The 14637-nt window shown below is 42.7% G+C and overlaps 1 protein-coding gene across 1 annotated transcript in view; it reads left to right on the top strand.

Moving 5' to 3' along the window:
* Lrp6 (LDL receptor related protein 6) overlaps nt 1–8011 on the top strand; it is a 120531-nt gene extending 112520 nt beyond the window's left edge. Inside the window, exons 21-23 of the mRNA XM_051173184.1 lie at nt 180–316; nt 1252–1349; nt 3396–8011. Of these exons, the coding sequence (XP_051029141.1) occupies nt 180–316; nt 1252–1349; nt 3396–3690 (530 nt within the window). The 3' untranslated portion in view covers nt 3691–8011. The remainder of the gene's footprint in view (nt 1–179; nt 317–1251; nt 1350–3395) is intronic.
* Nucleotides 8012–14637: the final 6626 nt, after the last annotated feature.

Raw genomic sequence — 14637 nt, 5'->3', positions numbered from 1 at the left:
GTTCTCAGTGGAGCCATTCATTTCAACATCCGTTTCCTACTTGTCATTAACTCTTTTCAGCAACTAGTAGGAAAAGAGGACATAACTTGTTTTAGTTGGGCGGCTTGTGACTTCAATGTTGATTTGTGATTTTATATATTTTTATAGATGCTACTCATCTTCATTTTTATCTCCTTCAGGAATGTCTCGAGGGAAATCGATGATCAGTTCCCTCAGTATCATGGGGGGAAGCAGTGGGCCCCCCTACGATCGAGCCCACGTCACAGGCGCATCATCAAGCAGTTCTTCAAGCACCAAAGGCACTTACTTCCCTGCAGTAAGCAATCTGTTTTTGCTTTGTTTTTCTTTCACTGTTAAAATATGTAGCATGTTAGATCAGTTCATTTAAACATGGGTGCTCAGTGATGGTAATGTAGAAGTTAATACAAGATTGAAGTACATAGGAGTCAATGGAGAATTTGCCACCACTGCCCTGTGCTTGTAAATCTTTTACGTTTACTCTGTAATAATAAATGTAGCTGAAAGCATAATAATAATTTCACAGTTCAAATGAAAAATAAACTACTAAGGTACCAAACAAACTTAGGACCTTTATTTCGTAACCCACTAAAAGAAGAAACATGTGGCTGGAGAGATAGTTCAGTCTGTAAAATGCTTGTCTCCAGGGTAAGAGGACCTGAGTTCCATCCCCAGCTCCAAGATAAAAAGCTGGGCTTGGTTCATAATCCCGAAACTACAGAGGTGTGGGTGGAGAAGAGAATCCCTGGAGTGCACTGGCCAACCAGTGTAGACTAATTACTGAGCTCTAGGCTAATGAGAGCCTGCCTTATAGGAGATGGACAGTGTTCCTGGGGTGCCTCTATGGTTTCCTTTGGCCTGCAGCTTCATGCGTGCACACATGCCCTTGTACTTGTGCATATAAAAATAAAATTTAAGAGGAAGCACATTAGAATTCATCCTAATTTTCTACAAACAGAAAAGTTGTGTTTAAAATTTAGAGCCAGTGATGTAGGTGACAGCCTTTTTGTTGTTTTATTTTTCTTACCACTTGTTCAGGGTAAAGAACTTGTGGTCTAGGAAGGTGTAGCCACAGCCATGAAGTGCTATTGAAGTAGCTGTTTTAAAAGAAGACCATGCTAATAGTGTAATGGAAAATAGACACAAAGTGAAGAAATAGATGATAACGGTGCTCTGCATCTGTATCTGTGGGAAGTTGTTATTAGTTTAATATTTTCATTGTTTTCCTTTTAGATTTTGAACCCACCACCATCGCCTGCCACAGAGCGATCTCATTATACCATGGAGTTTGGTTATTCTTCCAACAGTCCCTCCACACATAGGTCCTACAGGTAAGACACACCTTTTTCCCATATTCCACTTGTGAATATACCAAGCCTCAAGTGAACACACAGGCCATAATCACCAAAGAATAGGTCTTGGCAAGACCTGACATTCTCCACCCCCAAATCCTTTCTTTTTCATTTTATAATATTTTATGAGAGAGTTGCACAGCTGGCTTTTAGAGTAATGCAGTTGAGGATTGGGCCAGACAGGTCAGAGTTGTGAGAGCTTGCAGGCAAGCAGCAGTGTGGATCACAGACATTGACAGAAATCAGGAGGAGGTTTTCACATGTCACTGTGGCATGGAATAAACCAGTCGTCACACAGGAAATGCCTCTGTGCTCACTGTGAGTGTGTCAGCAGGTCTGTTACTGTGTGTGCACCTCACTCTCCCATCCTACTCAAACACCAGCAGAAAGTCTGTACTCTGTCTGAAGCCTGTGTGCTGGGCCCACGGTCCTCAGTGCCTGTTACCATTTGGATAATGTTTCCTTTCAGTCACTGACCTGATGTCACTTTGCAGTGATGGAAACTGCCTACCGAAGTCGGTTAAGACAGATAGGGTTGGCTCCGACATGATTGTTTCTATGAGTCATTGTAAGACTTCTTTGCATGCCACAGTTTTGTTCTAAATGACAAGACAAAAGCCGAGGCCTGAAAATTGAAAAACAAGGCCAGAACCTAAAATTTCTTTTAAAAAATGTACTTAATTCATCTTGAATAAAACATCAGGCAACGTATACAGCTGCTTTAAATCATTTCCATGTCTAAAGTAGGCTCCAAATCTATGTCAAACTTTATCAATTGCCATGATTTTGCCTAAGCTGAGACATCACAGAATTTTGTTGTTTGACTTCCTTTTTTTCCCCCTCTTCTTTTTCTTTATGAGATTAGAAGTTTCTAGCCTTTAAATTTTAATCCAGAAAGTCCCCCAGGCTTTGGACGTGTTTGGACAGAAGATGAAACAAAAAACAAACAAGAATGTCCTGTAGGCACTGTGACAAAAGTCCAGGGTCCTGTTCAGTGGGGCCTGTGGGGCAGGGCTGAGTGACAGCAGGCAGGGGTCCTGAGTCACTAGGAAGTTTATGAATTCCCCATCAGTTAGTGGTTCTGGCTCTTGTCCCCTGTCTTGCAGCCATTGTACTTTAGAAACAGTTTGTGCGTGGATCTTTAGGATGAGTATGAAATAAGTTAAGCTTGGCCATACGTAGAATGAAAGTTGTAGGAATCATACATAACATGCCAATGCTTTAGGTCAAGTCTTACCTTCTTGAGTAACTATAGCTCATTTAAAAGGTATATAAACAAGTGTAAACATGTATTAAACTCTTACACTGTGTGGGAAAGTTCACTGACCCTCTGGGCATTTTAACTGCGCTTAAGACAGTATTTCTGACCATACAGAAATCAAAACTACTGTCAGGCAGTTATGAAATGACCAAAGAGTGTTGAGTGAGAGTAGACTGTGATGACCCACTTCCACTCTATGAAGCTGCAGAAACTGCTCAGATCTGTGAGTGTGAGGTGTGCAGCAGGTGGGTCAAAACTGGAGTTGAGTAGTTGACCACTTGCTTTGTGTGGACAAGGCCCTGGTTCAGTCCCCAGCACCAGGGGGAAAGGTTTTCCAAAGTGCATCAATAATACAAATACTGGGGGTCAAACCCAGGGCCTTATTACAGCCCCTGCACTTAAATTTACCTCAGGGTAGTAGAGCACATTTGGAGCCCCATTGAGTTCCTCTCTGCCCGCCAACTCCATCCATTTTTACTTGCCTTACATCTTACTTGCAAATAAGAAACTGCAAAAGTCCCCTTTATTGATGTACCATTGCCTCTTCATCTGTGCCCATTAAAAGCGCAGTGGCTTTGGTTGTGGCAGTGATACTGGGGACCCATGGCCTCACTGCACATGCCAGGCAGGAGCTGCCCAACCTTATAGACTTGAACTGCAACAGCTTATAGCTGTCAGGTGAATTTATACATTTCTCTGATTCCCGATACAGAATATTCTTCCATAAAACTAACTACGCTTTTCTTTATTTCTTTCATGTCTAGCTACAGGCCTTATAGCTACAGGCACTTTGCACCGCCCACTACACCCTGCAGCACTGATGTTTGTGACAGTGACTATGCTCCTAGCCGGAGAATGACCTCAGTGGCAACAGCCAAGGGCTACACCAGTGACTTGAACTATGACTCAGAGCCTGTGCCCCCCCCACCCACACCCCGAAGCCAGTACTTGTCAGCAGAGGAGAACTATGAAAGCTGCCCCCCTTCTCCATACACAGAGAGGAGTTATTCCCACCACCTCTACCCGCCACCACCCTCCCCCTGCACGGACTCCTCCTGAGGAGGGGCCCTCCTCCTCTGACTGCCTCCACCGGGAAATGTAAATACACATCTGGTTGAGATCTGGAGGGGGGGAGGGAGCTCTAAAGAAGAGTGAGGCAGACTGTACAGTTAATGTTATAAAGTGGGCGGGTACTAGAGATATTTGTACAGAAGAAAAGGATATTTATATATTTTCTTAAAAGAGCAGATTTGCTGCTTGTGCCATAAAAGTTTGTATAAAATATAAGTTTGTACTAAAGGTTTTATTTTTGCAAACTAAATACACAAAGCATGCCTTAAACCCAGTGAAGTGACTGAGCACAAAGGAAACAGGGACGATAGAGGCATCACTCACTGCCCGGGAGTGTCTGGGTTTTAATGATACCAAAAACTAAAGAAGAAGAAGAAAGTAATTCCATCTCAGAGTGGCAAACTTGGAAGTAGCCAAATCGCCTTCAGATTAACTAACATTTGAGGGCCAGCAAGTTAAGAAACCATAAAAGAAAAAAAAAATTACAGTACAAACTTTGGACAAAGGGCTTTGTTTTCTCTGGGAATCCAACAGTTTTCTTAAGGGAAGTAGATCTTGTACAATCCATCTTGAAGGTCGCTGTTGCAGGAGATGACATGTCTGTCTGTTGCAGGGTGCTGTGCAGCTGGTGAGAGCCCGCGCCCACCTCAGTTCTTGGTAGCACTGGCTGCTTTCCCCTTGCTGCCCAGAACTCTGTAGGCCATTCTGCCAAGAGCCATGACTTAGTCAGGCTTTTTAATCTGCAGAACTGACTAAATGGAATTTACACAACAAGGCATTGATTCGGTGTATCTACTATGCTTGTTCACTATTTGGCTGAGCTTTTAAGTTGTAGGCTGTTTTTGCATAACCAAAAGTTAGCCATATTATTGGTCTTCCATGATTGTTTTAATGCTCATTAAAGTGTCTTTTTACAACACATATAGACAATGCTTAAAAATCACAAATCTGTTATATTCTAGTAAATTAGTTTTGTATCCTTGCAGCATACAACATCACAGTGTGAAATCATTTTATGTACTTTTTTTTACTAAAACATTGACATGTGCTCTGGTTAGAAACAGAAACAGTCTATTTAAAAAGAAGGGGCTTTTTGTTGTGTTTGTTTTGTTTTGTTATTAGGTTTCCCCTATATTAACTGTTTATGGCATTTTCACTTTCTGTGGACCAGCTTTTCTCAGAGTGACGTCTACAGGCATACCTCTGTTAGTGAGGTGTGAGGTACCTTCTTGTTATGTATGCACTGTGAATGTGCTGTTTTTACCTAACCCACAGTCAGTTCTTATAGTCATCTGTGTTTCTGCGTATGTTCTCTCTTACTCCATTATGCATTCAGATGGTTTCACAAATGTAACAGCGGGGATTAAATGAGAAGACTCACTGTGAACTTGTCAGCTGCAGTAACTTGAGTGGTGGAAGCTAATAGAAGCCTCTGCGGCTGTCAGGGCTGACCTGCGCGATGACTTTAGCTCACCCTGTTCTGCCACTGCCAGACATTAGTCTCTTGTTTCTTACCTGTGTCTAGCACTCCTTCGCTAAAGTTGAACTGTTTTTAAGCTAGTGTGCTTTTACTTTAGCAGGTGTTGATTACTTATTGAAAATATTTTTAAATTATATATTGATGTGAGGCTTCTCTGGATTTTAGAGACTAAGCAAAAACAATGAAAGAAATGACTCCAGAGTTTTGGCGGCATTTAAATAACTTTTTAAAAAACACATGAGTACATTTTAAAGAGAAAAACAAACCTCTCAAGATAATGCTTGTGTTGTTGGGGACAGCTTAATCAGAATCAGGGGCACTTATCTTGCATATAAGCAAATGGCAATCCATCCGTGTCTTGCATTTCAGTCAGATAATCATAACTCTTCCTGTTACTGAAACAAAGTGCTCATAGTCTAAGACAGAATGGACATCGAACTTGCCTTCTGTTATGCACAGGGGCACTTGATACTTAAGTGAATATGGAAAGGTTAGTAATGACTGGCTATCAGTTAGAATTTGAGAATTCTGTATGTTTACATTTTTAATGTGCATCTTTATCTGGTGGGCTTCCCATGTAGAGACTTGCACTATAGTGAGCTCAGAAGGGTGCTGCCTTGTTTCGTCTCAGCCCAAGTGCTTGTGCTGCGATGGCAGTGGCCTCTTCTTGCAAAATACTGATTTGTGTGCCAATTTGTTGAAATGATTCGAAGGCAGTTCAGGTTAATCTCAGTATCCTCTTTCTGGGGCAGCTGAGTTTGTAGAGAGTATTTCTGAGAGTATTTTTTAGTGAGATGGATGTTAAACTTGGGAAAGAGATAATGATACTCAAGTTACATGGACAGTTAAGTTTAAGTAAATTGTGTCTTAATTATTGAACATAAGAAAAAGAAGGAGAAAAAAACTTATGAGAACAAAAATTGGAAAAGGAGAAATTTTTAAATTAGGATGTGTCTGGATTAATTGTTTAAGAGGAAATGTGAATAAAATTTGATTAGGTTCCATAATTACATGGATATTTATTTTGAATTTTTATCTTAAAGTATGCCTATGGGAGCGTGCATGAGGTGAGCTTTGGTGTAGCTTGCTCTTGTACACTTCCGTAAGCTTTTCTGTATAGAAGTCTTTTATAACTAGGACTCAAACTTGACTCCTTTAGAGTCCTAGTCTTCTAACCAAGGCCGGAGAGTTCTTGTTTAGGTCAGATAAATGGCACAGTCACAGAAAAGGTTTAAACTAGAGCTGGTGGGTAGAATATTTCTAGTATTTTTCTTCTTTTTAAAATTTTTACAGTGCTTTTGGCATTGCACACCATGTTGTAAAACTAGCCATCCGTCTTAGGTAACAGTCTGGGGGTTGGGGGCATATTTGTCTCGCTGTGAAGGCCCGTCAGTGAGCACTGTTCGGGGTTCATAGCTGTGTTTACCTCACCAATTAGTTAAGTCTGTGTTTAGTGATCAGGACAGCTTTCTGCAAGTAAGCCTGCCCCCCCCCCAATCTTCTTGTCCATCCCTAACTAATATGCCGTTTTTAGTGACTGTGCAGTGCTTCTCTGTAGCCCTTGTGACTTTATAAAGAGAATTTCAAACTGACTGCTCACTGAGAATTAGACTGTAGGTTGGGTGTCTGTTGGTTGGCACTATTTAAGAATTCCCAAATAAGAGCCATGCACAAGTGTGGGTAGTCCCAATCAAGTTTACCAAGCATTAGTTAAAATGTTAGCATCCCTTGAAATCTCCTGGGGTTTCCTTATCCCAGGCCTAAAACCGGCACGAGAAGAGGTGAGATTTTAGGACTTCTGTGATGGCTTTGTAAAGAGTGTCAAGATGTGGCTTTTGAAATCCTCAGGTTTTATAGTCAAGGATGTAGGGCCTCAAATACGGAATTTCACATTTGTAACTTAAATGACACACATTGTGGATCCATATTTCAGTACTTTTCTCTGACTGCACAGCTCATGGAACTCAGCTTACACCCGAGTAGAGGTAGGGGGACAGGACACTCAGGGCTATCTTAGTTGACTTTGAATCAAATGACCAATTCTGTCCATGTCACCCTCCTGCAACAGAAGGTAGCGTTAGCATTTTTGGTTTTTCATTTTCACAGGCATTTATGAACCATTCTTAATTTTATTCCTAGAGAATTTTTAGAATTACAGACTGATGTACTGTATTCAGAAACAGAGTATGAACCCAACATATACTAATCATTGGGTTTTCCATCATCACTTAATGTTTGCCCAAAGTCAACACCAAAGAGTTATAGACAGCATGCTTTTGCTTAACTGTCCATTTGGGCTTTGTTTATCCATTAACTATGGGAAGGTTGGGGGGGTGGTGTAGCTATACATCCATGTGGCTATGTTTCTATATCAGTGCCTAATTGTGAGTAGTAAGAGGAAAGTAAAGGAGAATGATTCCATCGGTGTGTGGTAAGGGGAGGCTGGAGAAAGAGGGTACGAGGGGCTGAACTGGACTGGCCTCGTTGCAAGTGAAGGATCTGGTGCTGCTTTCGGATGTTTGTCCTTTTATGAGTCTAAACTGTTTCTTAACCTTTAATCTTTGTCACTGTCTTAAAGTCAGCTGGTGTTTCTTGTACATCGACTTTGGTACGATGGTGCTTCGCAAGGATGTATTTATATTATAATGGCCAACATTTGGCCAGCCCTTGTCCACTTATTCACTTCCCCCTTTTTGTAAAATAAGTGCTTTAATTATAAATTGTATAAAGGTACCTTGTATAAACCCCCTTTTGATTATTACAATAAGCTGAACTGTAACAAATGAAATGTTGATTTTTATAATAAAACAATGGAAAAATCAGTGAAAAGGCGGAAGTGTCATTTCTTCACACCAAGAAATAATGACAGTGGTTATGCTTTGTGTGATTAACACCGTGTATGTCAGATAATGGCAAATGCAGCTTTGATGCAGTTCATATGAACTGAGAAGGATTGCTGACTAGCTCAGGGCTGGAGCGCCTGTGCCTAGAGACACGGAGAACTCCAGGCTCTTTGTTTGGCACCTGCCTTGTTCTCGTCAATGACTATGGGTGATGCCTTTCTCTCTCCTAATGGAGCCTTAAAGTGGTATCCTGGTTTGGAGCCCAGTGTGGTGTTGCCATGAGAGCTTTGTGGAGCTAACCCAATAAGGATGTCTGTATTAGGTCCCACCGGGTCTCCACTTGCTGGTGTGATGGAAAGTGGCAGTTTTACGTGCAAGCCACATTCTAAGGTGGGGTTATATGAGATGCTCTAGAGTTGATCTTGAGAGAAGTCGTCTTCACTTTTCCCTTCTGAGGAAGGAGCAACCACTTAGGTCACACCATTTCCAGTAAAAGGGAGGGAAGAGACACAGCTTTACTTCAATTTGCCATGGTCTCAAAAATGGTGAAAAGCCACGTGTATCTTGGGCCTCTTTTTGCCAAATAGGCTTTTGGTAACATTTATACAGTCCTTTTAACTTGAATTCATTGCCTTGGATGTACAGCTTGTATGGTTTCTGTAAATTTACCTCATGAAGAATTGCAGCCAGTGAGGTCTATGTCACTTACGTAATGCAATCTGTACATTCGGCTTTATTCTGGAAAGTTTTCTACTTGAGATTTGCTTTTGCAAAATCAGATTTAGTCAAAGCAGAAAATTGATCTTCCCTCCTACAAAGGCTAAAATGAAGGATAATTTTATTGAAATATGGCCAGCATTTACTGTGCACCAGCCACTATGCTGAGTCCTCCCATTAGTACATTCAAAAGTAATCAACTCACTGATGAATAAACTGGGTAAGAAATGCCTTTTGGAGGATGGACTTCTCCACTGTAAAATTTCTATTAAAAACAGGTTGTGAGTGCAGAGAAAGGTAAGACAGGGACCTATATTCTTCTCTGTTGTGTCACAATGGGGTGTTGTTGTCTTAGTTACTTTCGTATTGCTGTGCTAAGACACCGAGAGCAAGGCAACTTATAGAAGAGTTTGTTGGGAGCTCACAGTTCTAGAGGGTGAGTCCATCATCATGATGGGATCATGCATGGCATCAGACGGGCAGGCGTGATGCTGGATCAGTAACTGAGAGCTTACATCTTGGTCCACAAGCACAAGACACCCTGGGAATGGCTTGGACTTTGGAAATCTCATAGCCTGCTCCCAGTGACATATGCTGCCCAACAAGGCCACCCCTAATTCTTCCCAAACAGTTCCAGCAACTGGGACCAAGCATTCACATATATGAGCCTGTGGGGGTCGGTCTTGAGACCATCACAATTGTTAAGCCACGGTTTAAGTCATGACACTGTTAGATTTTCTTCACGTGGGGGAAGGTGGTTCTTCGTTTGTTTTGAGATGGGCTCATAAACCGGGCTGATTTTGAATTTAGAGATCTCCTGCATCAGCCTTCTGAGTGCTGGATTGAAAGTCTGCATCATCAAGCCTGTACCGGCATGCCTGGTTCCTAAGTGTGCCTTAGTTTGCTTTCTATAAATGTTTTTATTAAAAACCATTCAATTTGTAATGTTCTGTTTTACTGGGAGTTTTTTATTCTTTGGATAATGAATCACACAAAAGTATGCTTAATTTCTAAATATTTGGGGAATTTTTCAATATCTTGTTACTTTAAAATTCATATCCATAAAGGTCAGATTTAATCCTTTTAGCTCTTTTGAGACTTGTTTTTATGGCCAGACTGGTGATGGCAGTAGATATTTCTGGAGCCCTGGAAGAGAATGTGCACTCTGCTGTCGTTGGGGCTAGCTCTGAATGAAAATCACTGGGGTCGCTCATGTCTTCTAAGCATGATGGGTTTTCTATACTGTTACCAAGAAGAGTTGAAATCTCCAAACATCGCTGTGGCGTTTCTGCCTACACATAAGAGTGTTGTGACCCTTTAGCATTACACGGTGCTTTTCCGTCCCCGTGCTTGAAGTCTGCTTTCTGATAGTGATATACCCACCACACAGCTTCTGATAGTGATATACCCACCGCACAGCTTCTGATAGTGATATACCCACCACACAGCTTCTGATAGTGATATACCCACCACACAGCTTCCTTGTTACCCCGGGGGCTTTTCTGGCCTTTCACTTCCGACCTCGGCTTTGTGCCTAGACTTTAAGTATTGAAAATATAAATCGCCACTGAGATGGATCAGCAGGTAAAGGCACACTTGCTGCCAAGTCTAAGGACCCGAATTTGGCCAGCATGGAGAGAACCAATTCCCCTGTCATTATATAAATGTAAAAAATAAATGTTAGCCCCATGTTTTAATGGGGTCATTATTCTTTTGTTTATGTTTGTATGTTTGTTTTGAGACAGGGTCTCACTATGTAACCTATGCTGCCTTGCTTATGTAGACCAGGCTGGCCAAACAGAGTGCTGGGAGTTTTGTTTTGTTTTTCAAGACGGTTTCTCTTTGTAACCCTGGCTGTCCTGGAACTCATTCTGTAGTCCTCTTATCTACTTGTTTGGTCATTTCTCTAAAGCGGATGTCCTAACCGATTCCTGCCAACCATTTCTCCCTCCATCTTACTCCCTTCTCCTTGCCCTTGAGACAGAGACTCAGTTTATAATTCAGGTTGTAACTTATTACATAGTCCAGGCTGCCCTGGAACTCAATCTTCTTATTTTACTTCCTTAGTGTGTCTACATTTGTGTTTCATCATGACCAGCTTTTAGTCCAATGGTTCTCAACCTTCCTAATGTCATGACCCTTTAATACAGTTCTTCATATTGTGGTTACTCCCAACCATAGTTATTTTTTGCTACTTAATAACTGTAATTTTGCTATAGTTATAAAAGGTAATGTAAATCTGGTATGCAGGATATTCGTATGTGTCTGTGTGTCTGTCCTTGCTTCCTTCCCTCATTGCCCCAGTTAGGTCAGTCCCTGAAGCTGTGCAGAGCTCAGCACCATGCAAGCTTGAGGACCAGAGTTTGGGGTCTCAGAACCCACATAAATGCTGAGTGGGGCTGGTGACTCACCTGTAATTCCAGTGCTCGGAAGGCAGACGGAATTCTCACATCAGGCTTGCTAGCCAGACTAACAGTATTGGTGAATATGGGTTTAATTGTGAGAACCTGTCACAGTGAAAAAGACAGAAGACTGCCCTTGTCAATCTCAAGCTTACACACACATATGTTTACTTGCCTGTGCATCGAATGAAACACATGTGAACACACATACATACCACACATATATTTGGAAAAAACATGCCCAAAGTCTAGCAAGACGGTTTGACCAGTAAAAGTGCCTGCTAAGCATGACCATCTGAGTTCAGTCCCTGAGTTCATCCCCACCATGGGTGGTGGATGCAGAGAATAGACTCCTGATAATAAACTCACCTCCACAAACCGGCTGTGACTCTCACCTCCCCTTGCATGCCCAATGTAAGATAAAGTTGAAAGGTCTCTGTTCAAGTCTTTGCTTTCAATTCTGTGGGAATCCACCCAGAGATATAATTGCTGTGTTATGTACTAATTCAGATTTTAATTTCTTGAGTAGTTATTCTACTGTTTCCAAAGCTCAACCCCCATTGGAGGACAGATGAGACGCTGTTAAGGGAGGGAGAATTACTTACCTTTGGAGTCATGGCCACTGTAGATGGCCCATGCCTTAGTGGATGGCCACATGCCCGTGGGTATCACTAATTAAATTCAGGTGGTTAATAATTATATAGACATAAATATATATGAACATCATTGTATAGTCAAAGATGTCCTTGAACATATGATCCTCCTTCCTAGCCTCCGGTCTGCTACCACACCCAGCTTGTACCTTCTGTTTTCTGAGACAGGGTCTTACTGTGTAGCCCTGGCTGGCCTGGAACTCAGGTCTACCAGCCTTTGCCTCCCAAGTGCTGAGATTTAAGGTGTGCACCACTATGCCTTGCCTCACTTACATCTTCTTGATGCGTTGAAAATATTTTAATTTACATGTGTGTACATGTGTGCATATGCATTTGTGCGTGTGAATTCAGGTGCCTGTGTGCCATAGTGTGCTTGTGGAGGTTAGACAACCTTGGGTGTTTGGTTTTCATTTACCACGTTGTTTTGAGATAGAGTCTCTTTTACTTTTACATTGTGTACATCAGGCTGGCTGGTCTGCAGGAGTCTGGAGACGGTCCTGACTCTGTCTTTTATCTCCCCATAGAAGAAATGCAATTACGGATGTTCATGCCACATGTCAGGACTTCATGTGGGTTCTAGGGATTTGAACCCTGGTCCTTATGCTTGCATTTCCAAGTCCTTTTACCCAGTAAACCATCTCCCCAGCCCAAGCATTCAGATTTTATCAACATATAAATGTCCTCCTTTGCCTTTGTAACCTTCCTGTGCATGTGGTATATTTGTGTGTGTGTGTGTGAACATATGTGTGTGGAGGCCAAATTTTGAAGTAGTGTCTTCCTCCGTCAATAACTTCCCACCATATCTTTTGAGGCAGAGCCTCTCCCTGCACCCAGAACTTACTGACTCAGCTACATTGGTTGGTTCGCGAACCCTGAACTCATGTTTCTACCTCTCCAGCTCTGAGTTCCTGGTGTGTCTACTACGCGGGCAATGGGGCATTGTGCAGCAAGCTTTTCGCTGAAGAGAAATTCTGAGCGTTCTGCCTATCTCTAAAACTGTCATTCCTCCTGCCTCCAGTGAACGCTCCTTTCAGTAGTTGCAGGGGGTTGTGAAGCCTCTGGGGAGATTTGTCTACAAGTACATGTGAATTACCCTCATCTGTAGACTTGGGGAATGTCTGCAGCTTGGGGTGCTGCTCTCCTCTCTACCCTACCTTCCCTAGGCCCTGAAGCCACATCACCCTTCCTGGACTCCTGCTCAGCAGACTGCTGTGCTTTGGGTGGTTCCTGTCTCAGAGTGCAGCCAGAGAATGCTTTCCATGACACATTCTAAAGCAGTCGTGGGCTCGTGTACCTTCTCATCTGTCAGCATTACCACTGCCGCGTCGTCGAAACCCTTGTTCCATTTATTTTGTCTGCAGTAAAATGAAGACTCGGGCAGGGGATGAGATCTGGTTACTGTCGCAATATCCTGACTAGAAGCTGCATATGATTTTGGAATCACTTGGGGAGTTTGTTATGACTCCGTGGATCTCGGGCCACACTCCAGCCCTACTGATTTACAAGCTGTGGCAGAGGCTGGGGTATGATCTGCAACCAGGTGCCAAGAAGCTGCCTGGTGTCAGATGTGTGAAGTCAAAACTACACAAAAGAGCTCCCGCGCCACTGAGAAAAGCTGCGTGTGCCAGTTTATAGGGTGCAGCGCACTAAATCCAGTGTCTGCAGAGGGAGTGTTTTGGACCTCCCTCGAGGAAAGGCATCCAGATACAGCCTCGTGGTGGCCAAGGGTGGCGGCCAAGGGAGTCCTGAGAGTTGGTAAATGACGCACGGGGCGAGGTGGGGATGGAGGGGAGGAGGGAAGATGAAGGAGTAAATTTGGATTAGGAGACTGGGGAAAGGAGGCTGGAAGGCAAACACATTCCAAGGGGTGAGGACTTTGTTTAGGATCTGTGGTGCTGGAATGCATGATACATCTGGGAAACCTCGAATAGTTAGGAGTGGCTGGACAAAAGAAAGAGCAGGGAGACCCACAGGAGGAAACAGAGGAGGAAGGCAGGCCCTGTGCTACACAGGTTAGTGATACCTTTTATTTTAGGTCAGACTACATTCTAGGTGCCAGCAATCCAAGAATATGCAAGGTCCTGTAATAATAATATACTACTGAGACAGGGTCTTACTATGTAAACCAGGTTGGTTTGAAACTTGCAATCCTCCTGCTTCAGCCTCTCATAAGTGTTAGAAACATAGACAACTGCTACCAGGCCTGCCTAAACGTCGTTTGGGGGTTTGGTTTTTTGTTTTTTTGTTTTTGTTTTTGTTTTGGTCATGATATCGATAGCAAAAGAGCAATCAGTAACTGAGAATTGTTTTTATTCTTTGTGCTTTTGGCTTTTTGAGGAGGCCACCATTCAGCTCCCAAATAAATCACAAGTGGAGGTTTATTCTTAGGACTGCCTGGCCTTAGCTTGGCTTGTGTCTACCCAGTTCTTATCATCTTAAATTAACCTGTCTACCTTTTCCCTCTTCCTTGTTTTTTTTCCCCCCTCCTATTTATTCTCTCTGCCTGCCACCCCACCGACCCTTTCTCCTGTCTTGCTATTGGCCGTTCAGCTCTTTATCTGGACCACCTGGTGTTTTAGACAGGCACAGTAACAGCTTCACAAAGTTAAACCAGTGCAGCATAAACAAAAGTCACACACCTTGACATAGTATTCAACCACAGAGCAACGAGCACTTTCAGCTCACAGTAGGAAACCAGGTGACACTAATCAGGTCCCGAGAAACATCCTGACCACTTCATGGAGGTTAACACATTTGGTCTTCACGGAAGCCCTCCTATGACAAATAACTTACTATTTTAACAGAAAGCACTGTTGGGTGTTGGGAGGGGAGTGTTGAGA

This window comes from Phodopus roborovskii, unplaced genomic scaffold (genome assembly GCF_943737965.1).
Source record: "Phodopus roborovskii unplaced genomic scaffold, PHOROB, whole genome shotgun sequence".
NCBI classification, from domain to species: Eukaryota; Metazoa; Chordata; class Mammalia; order Rodentia; family Cricetidae; genus Phodopus; species Phodopus roborovskii.
Note: the sequence above shows the minus strand (reverse complement) of the source record. Positions and strands in the feature narration are given on the sequence as shown.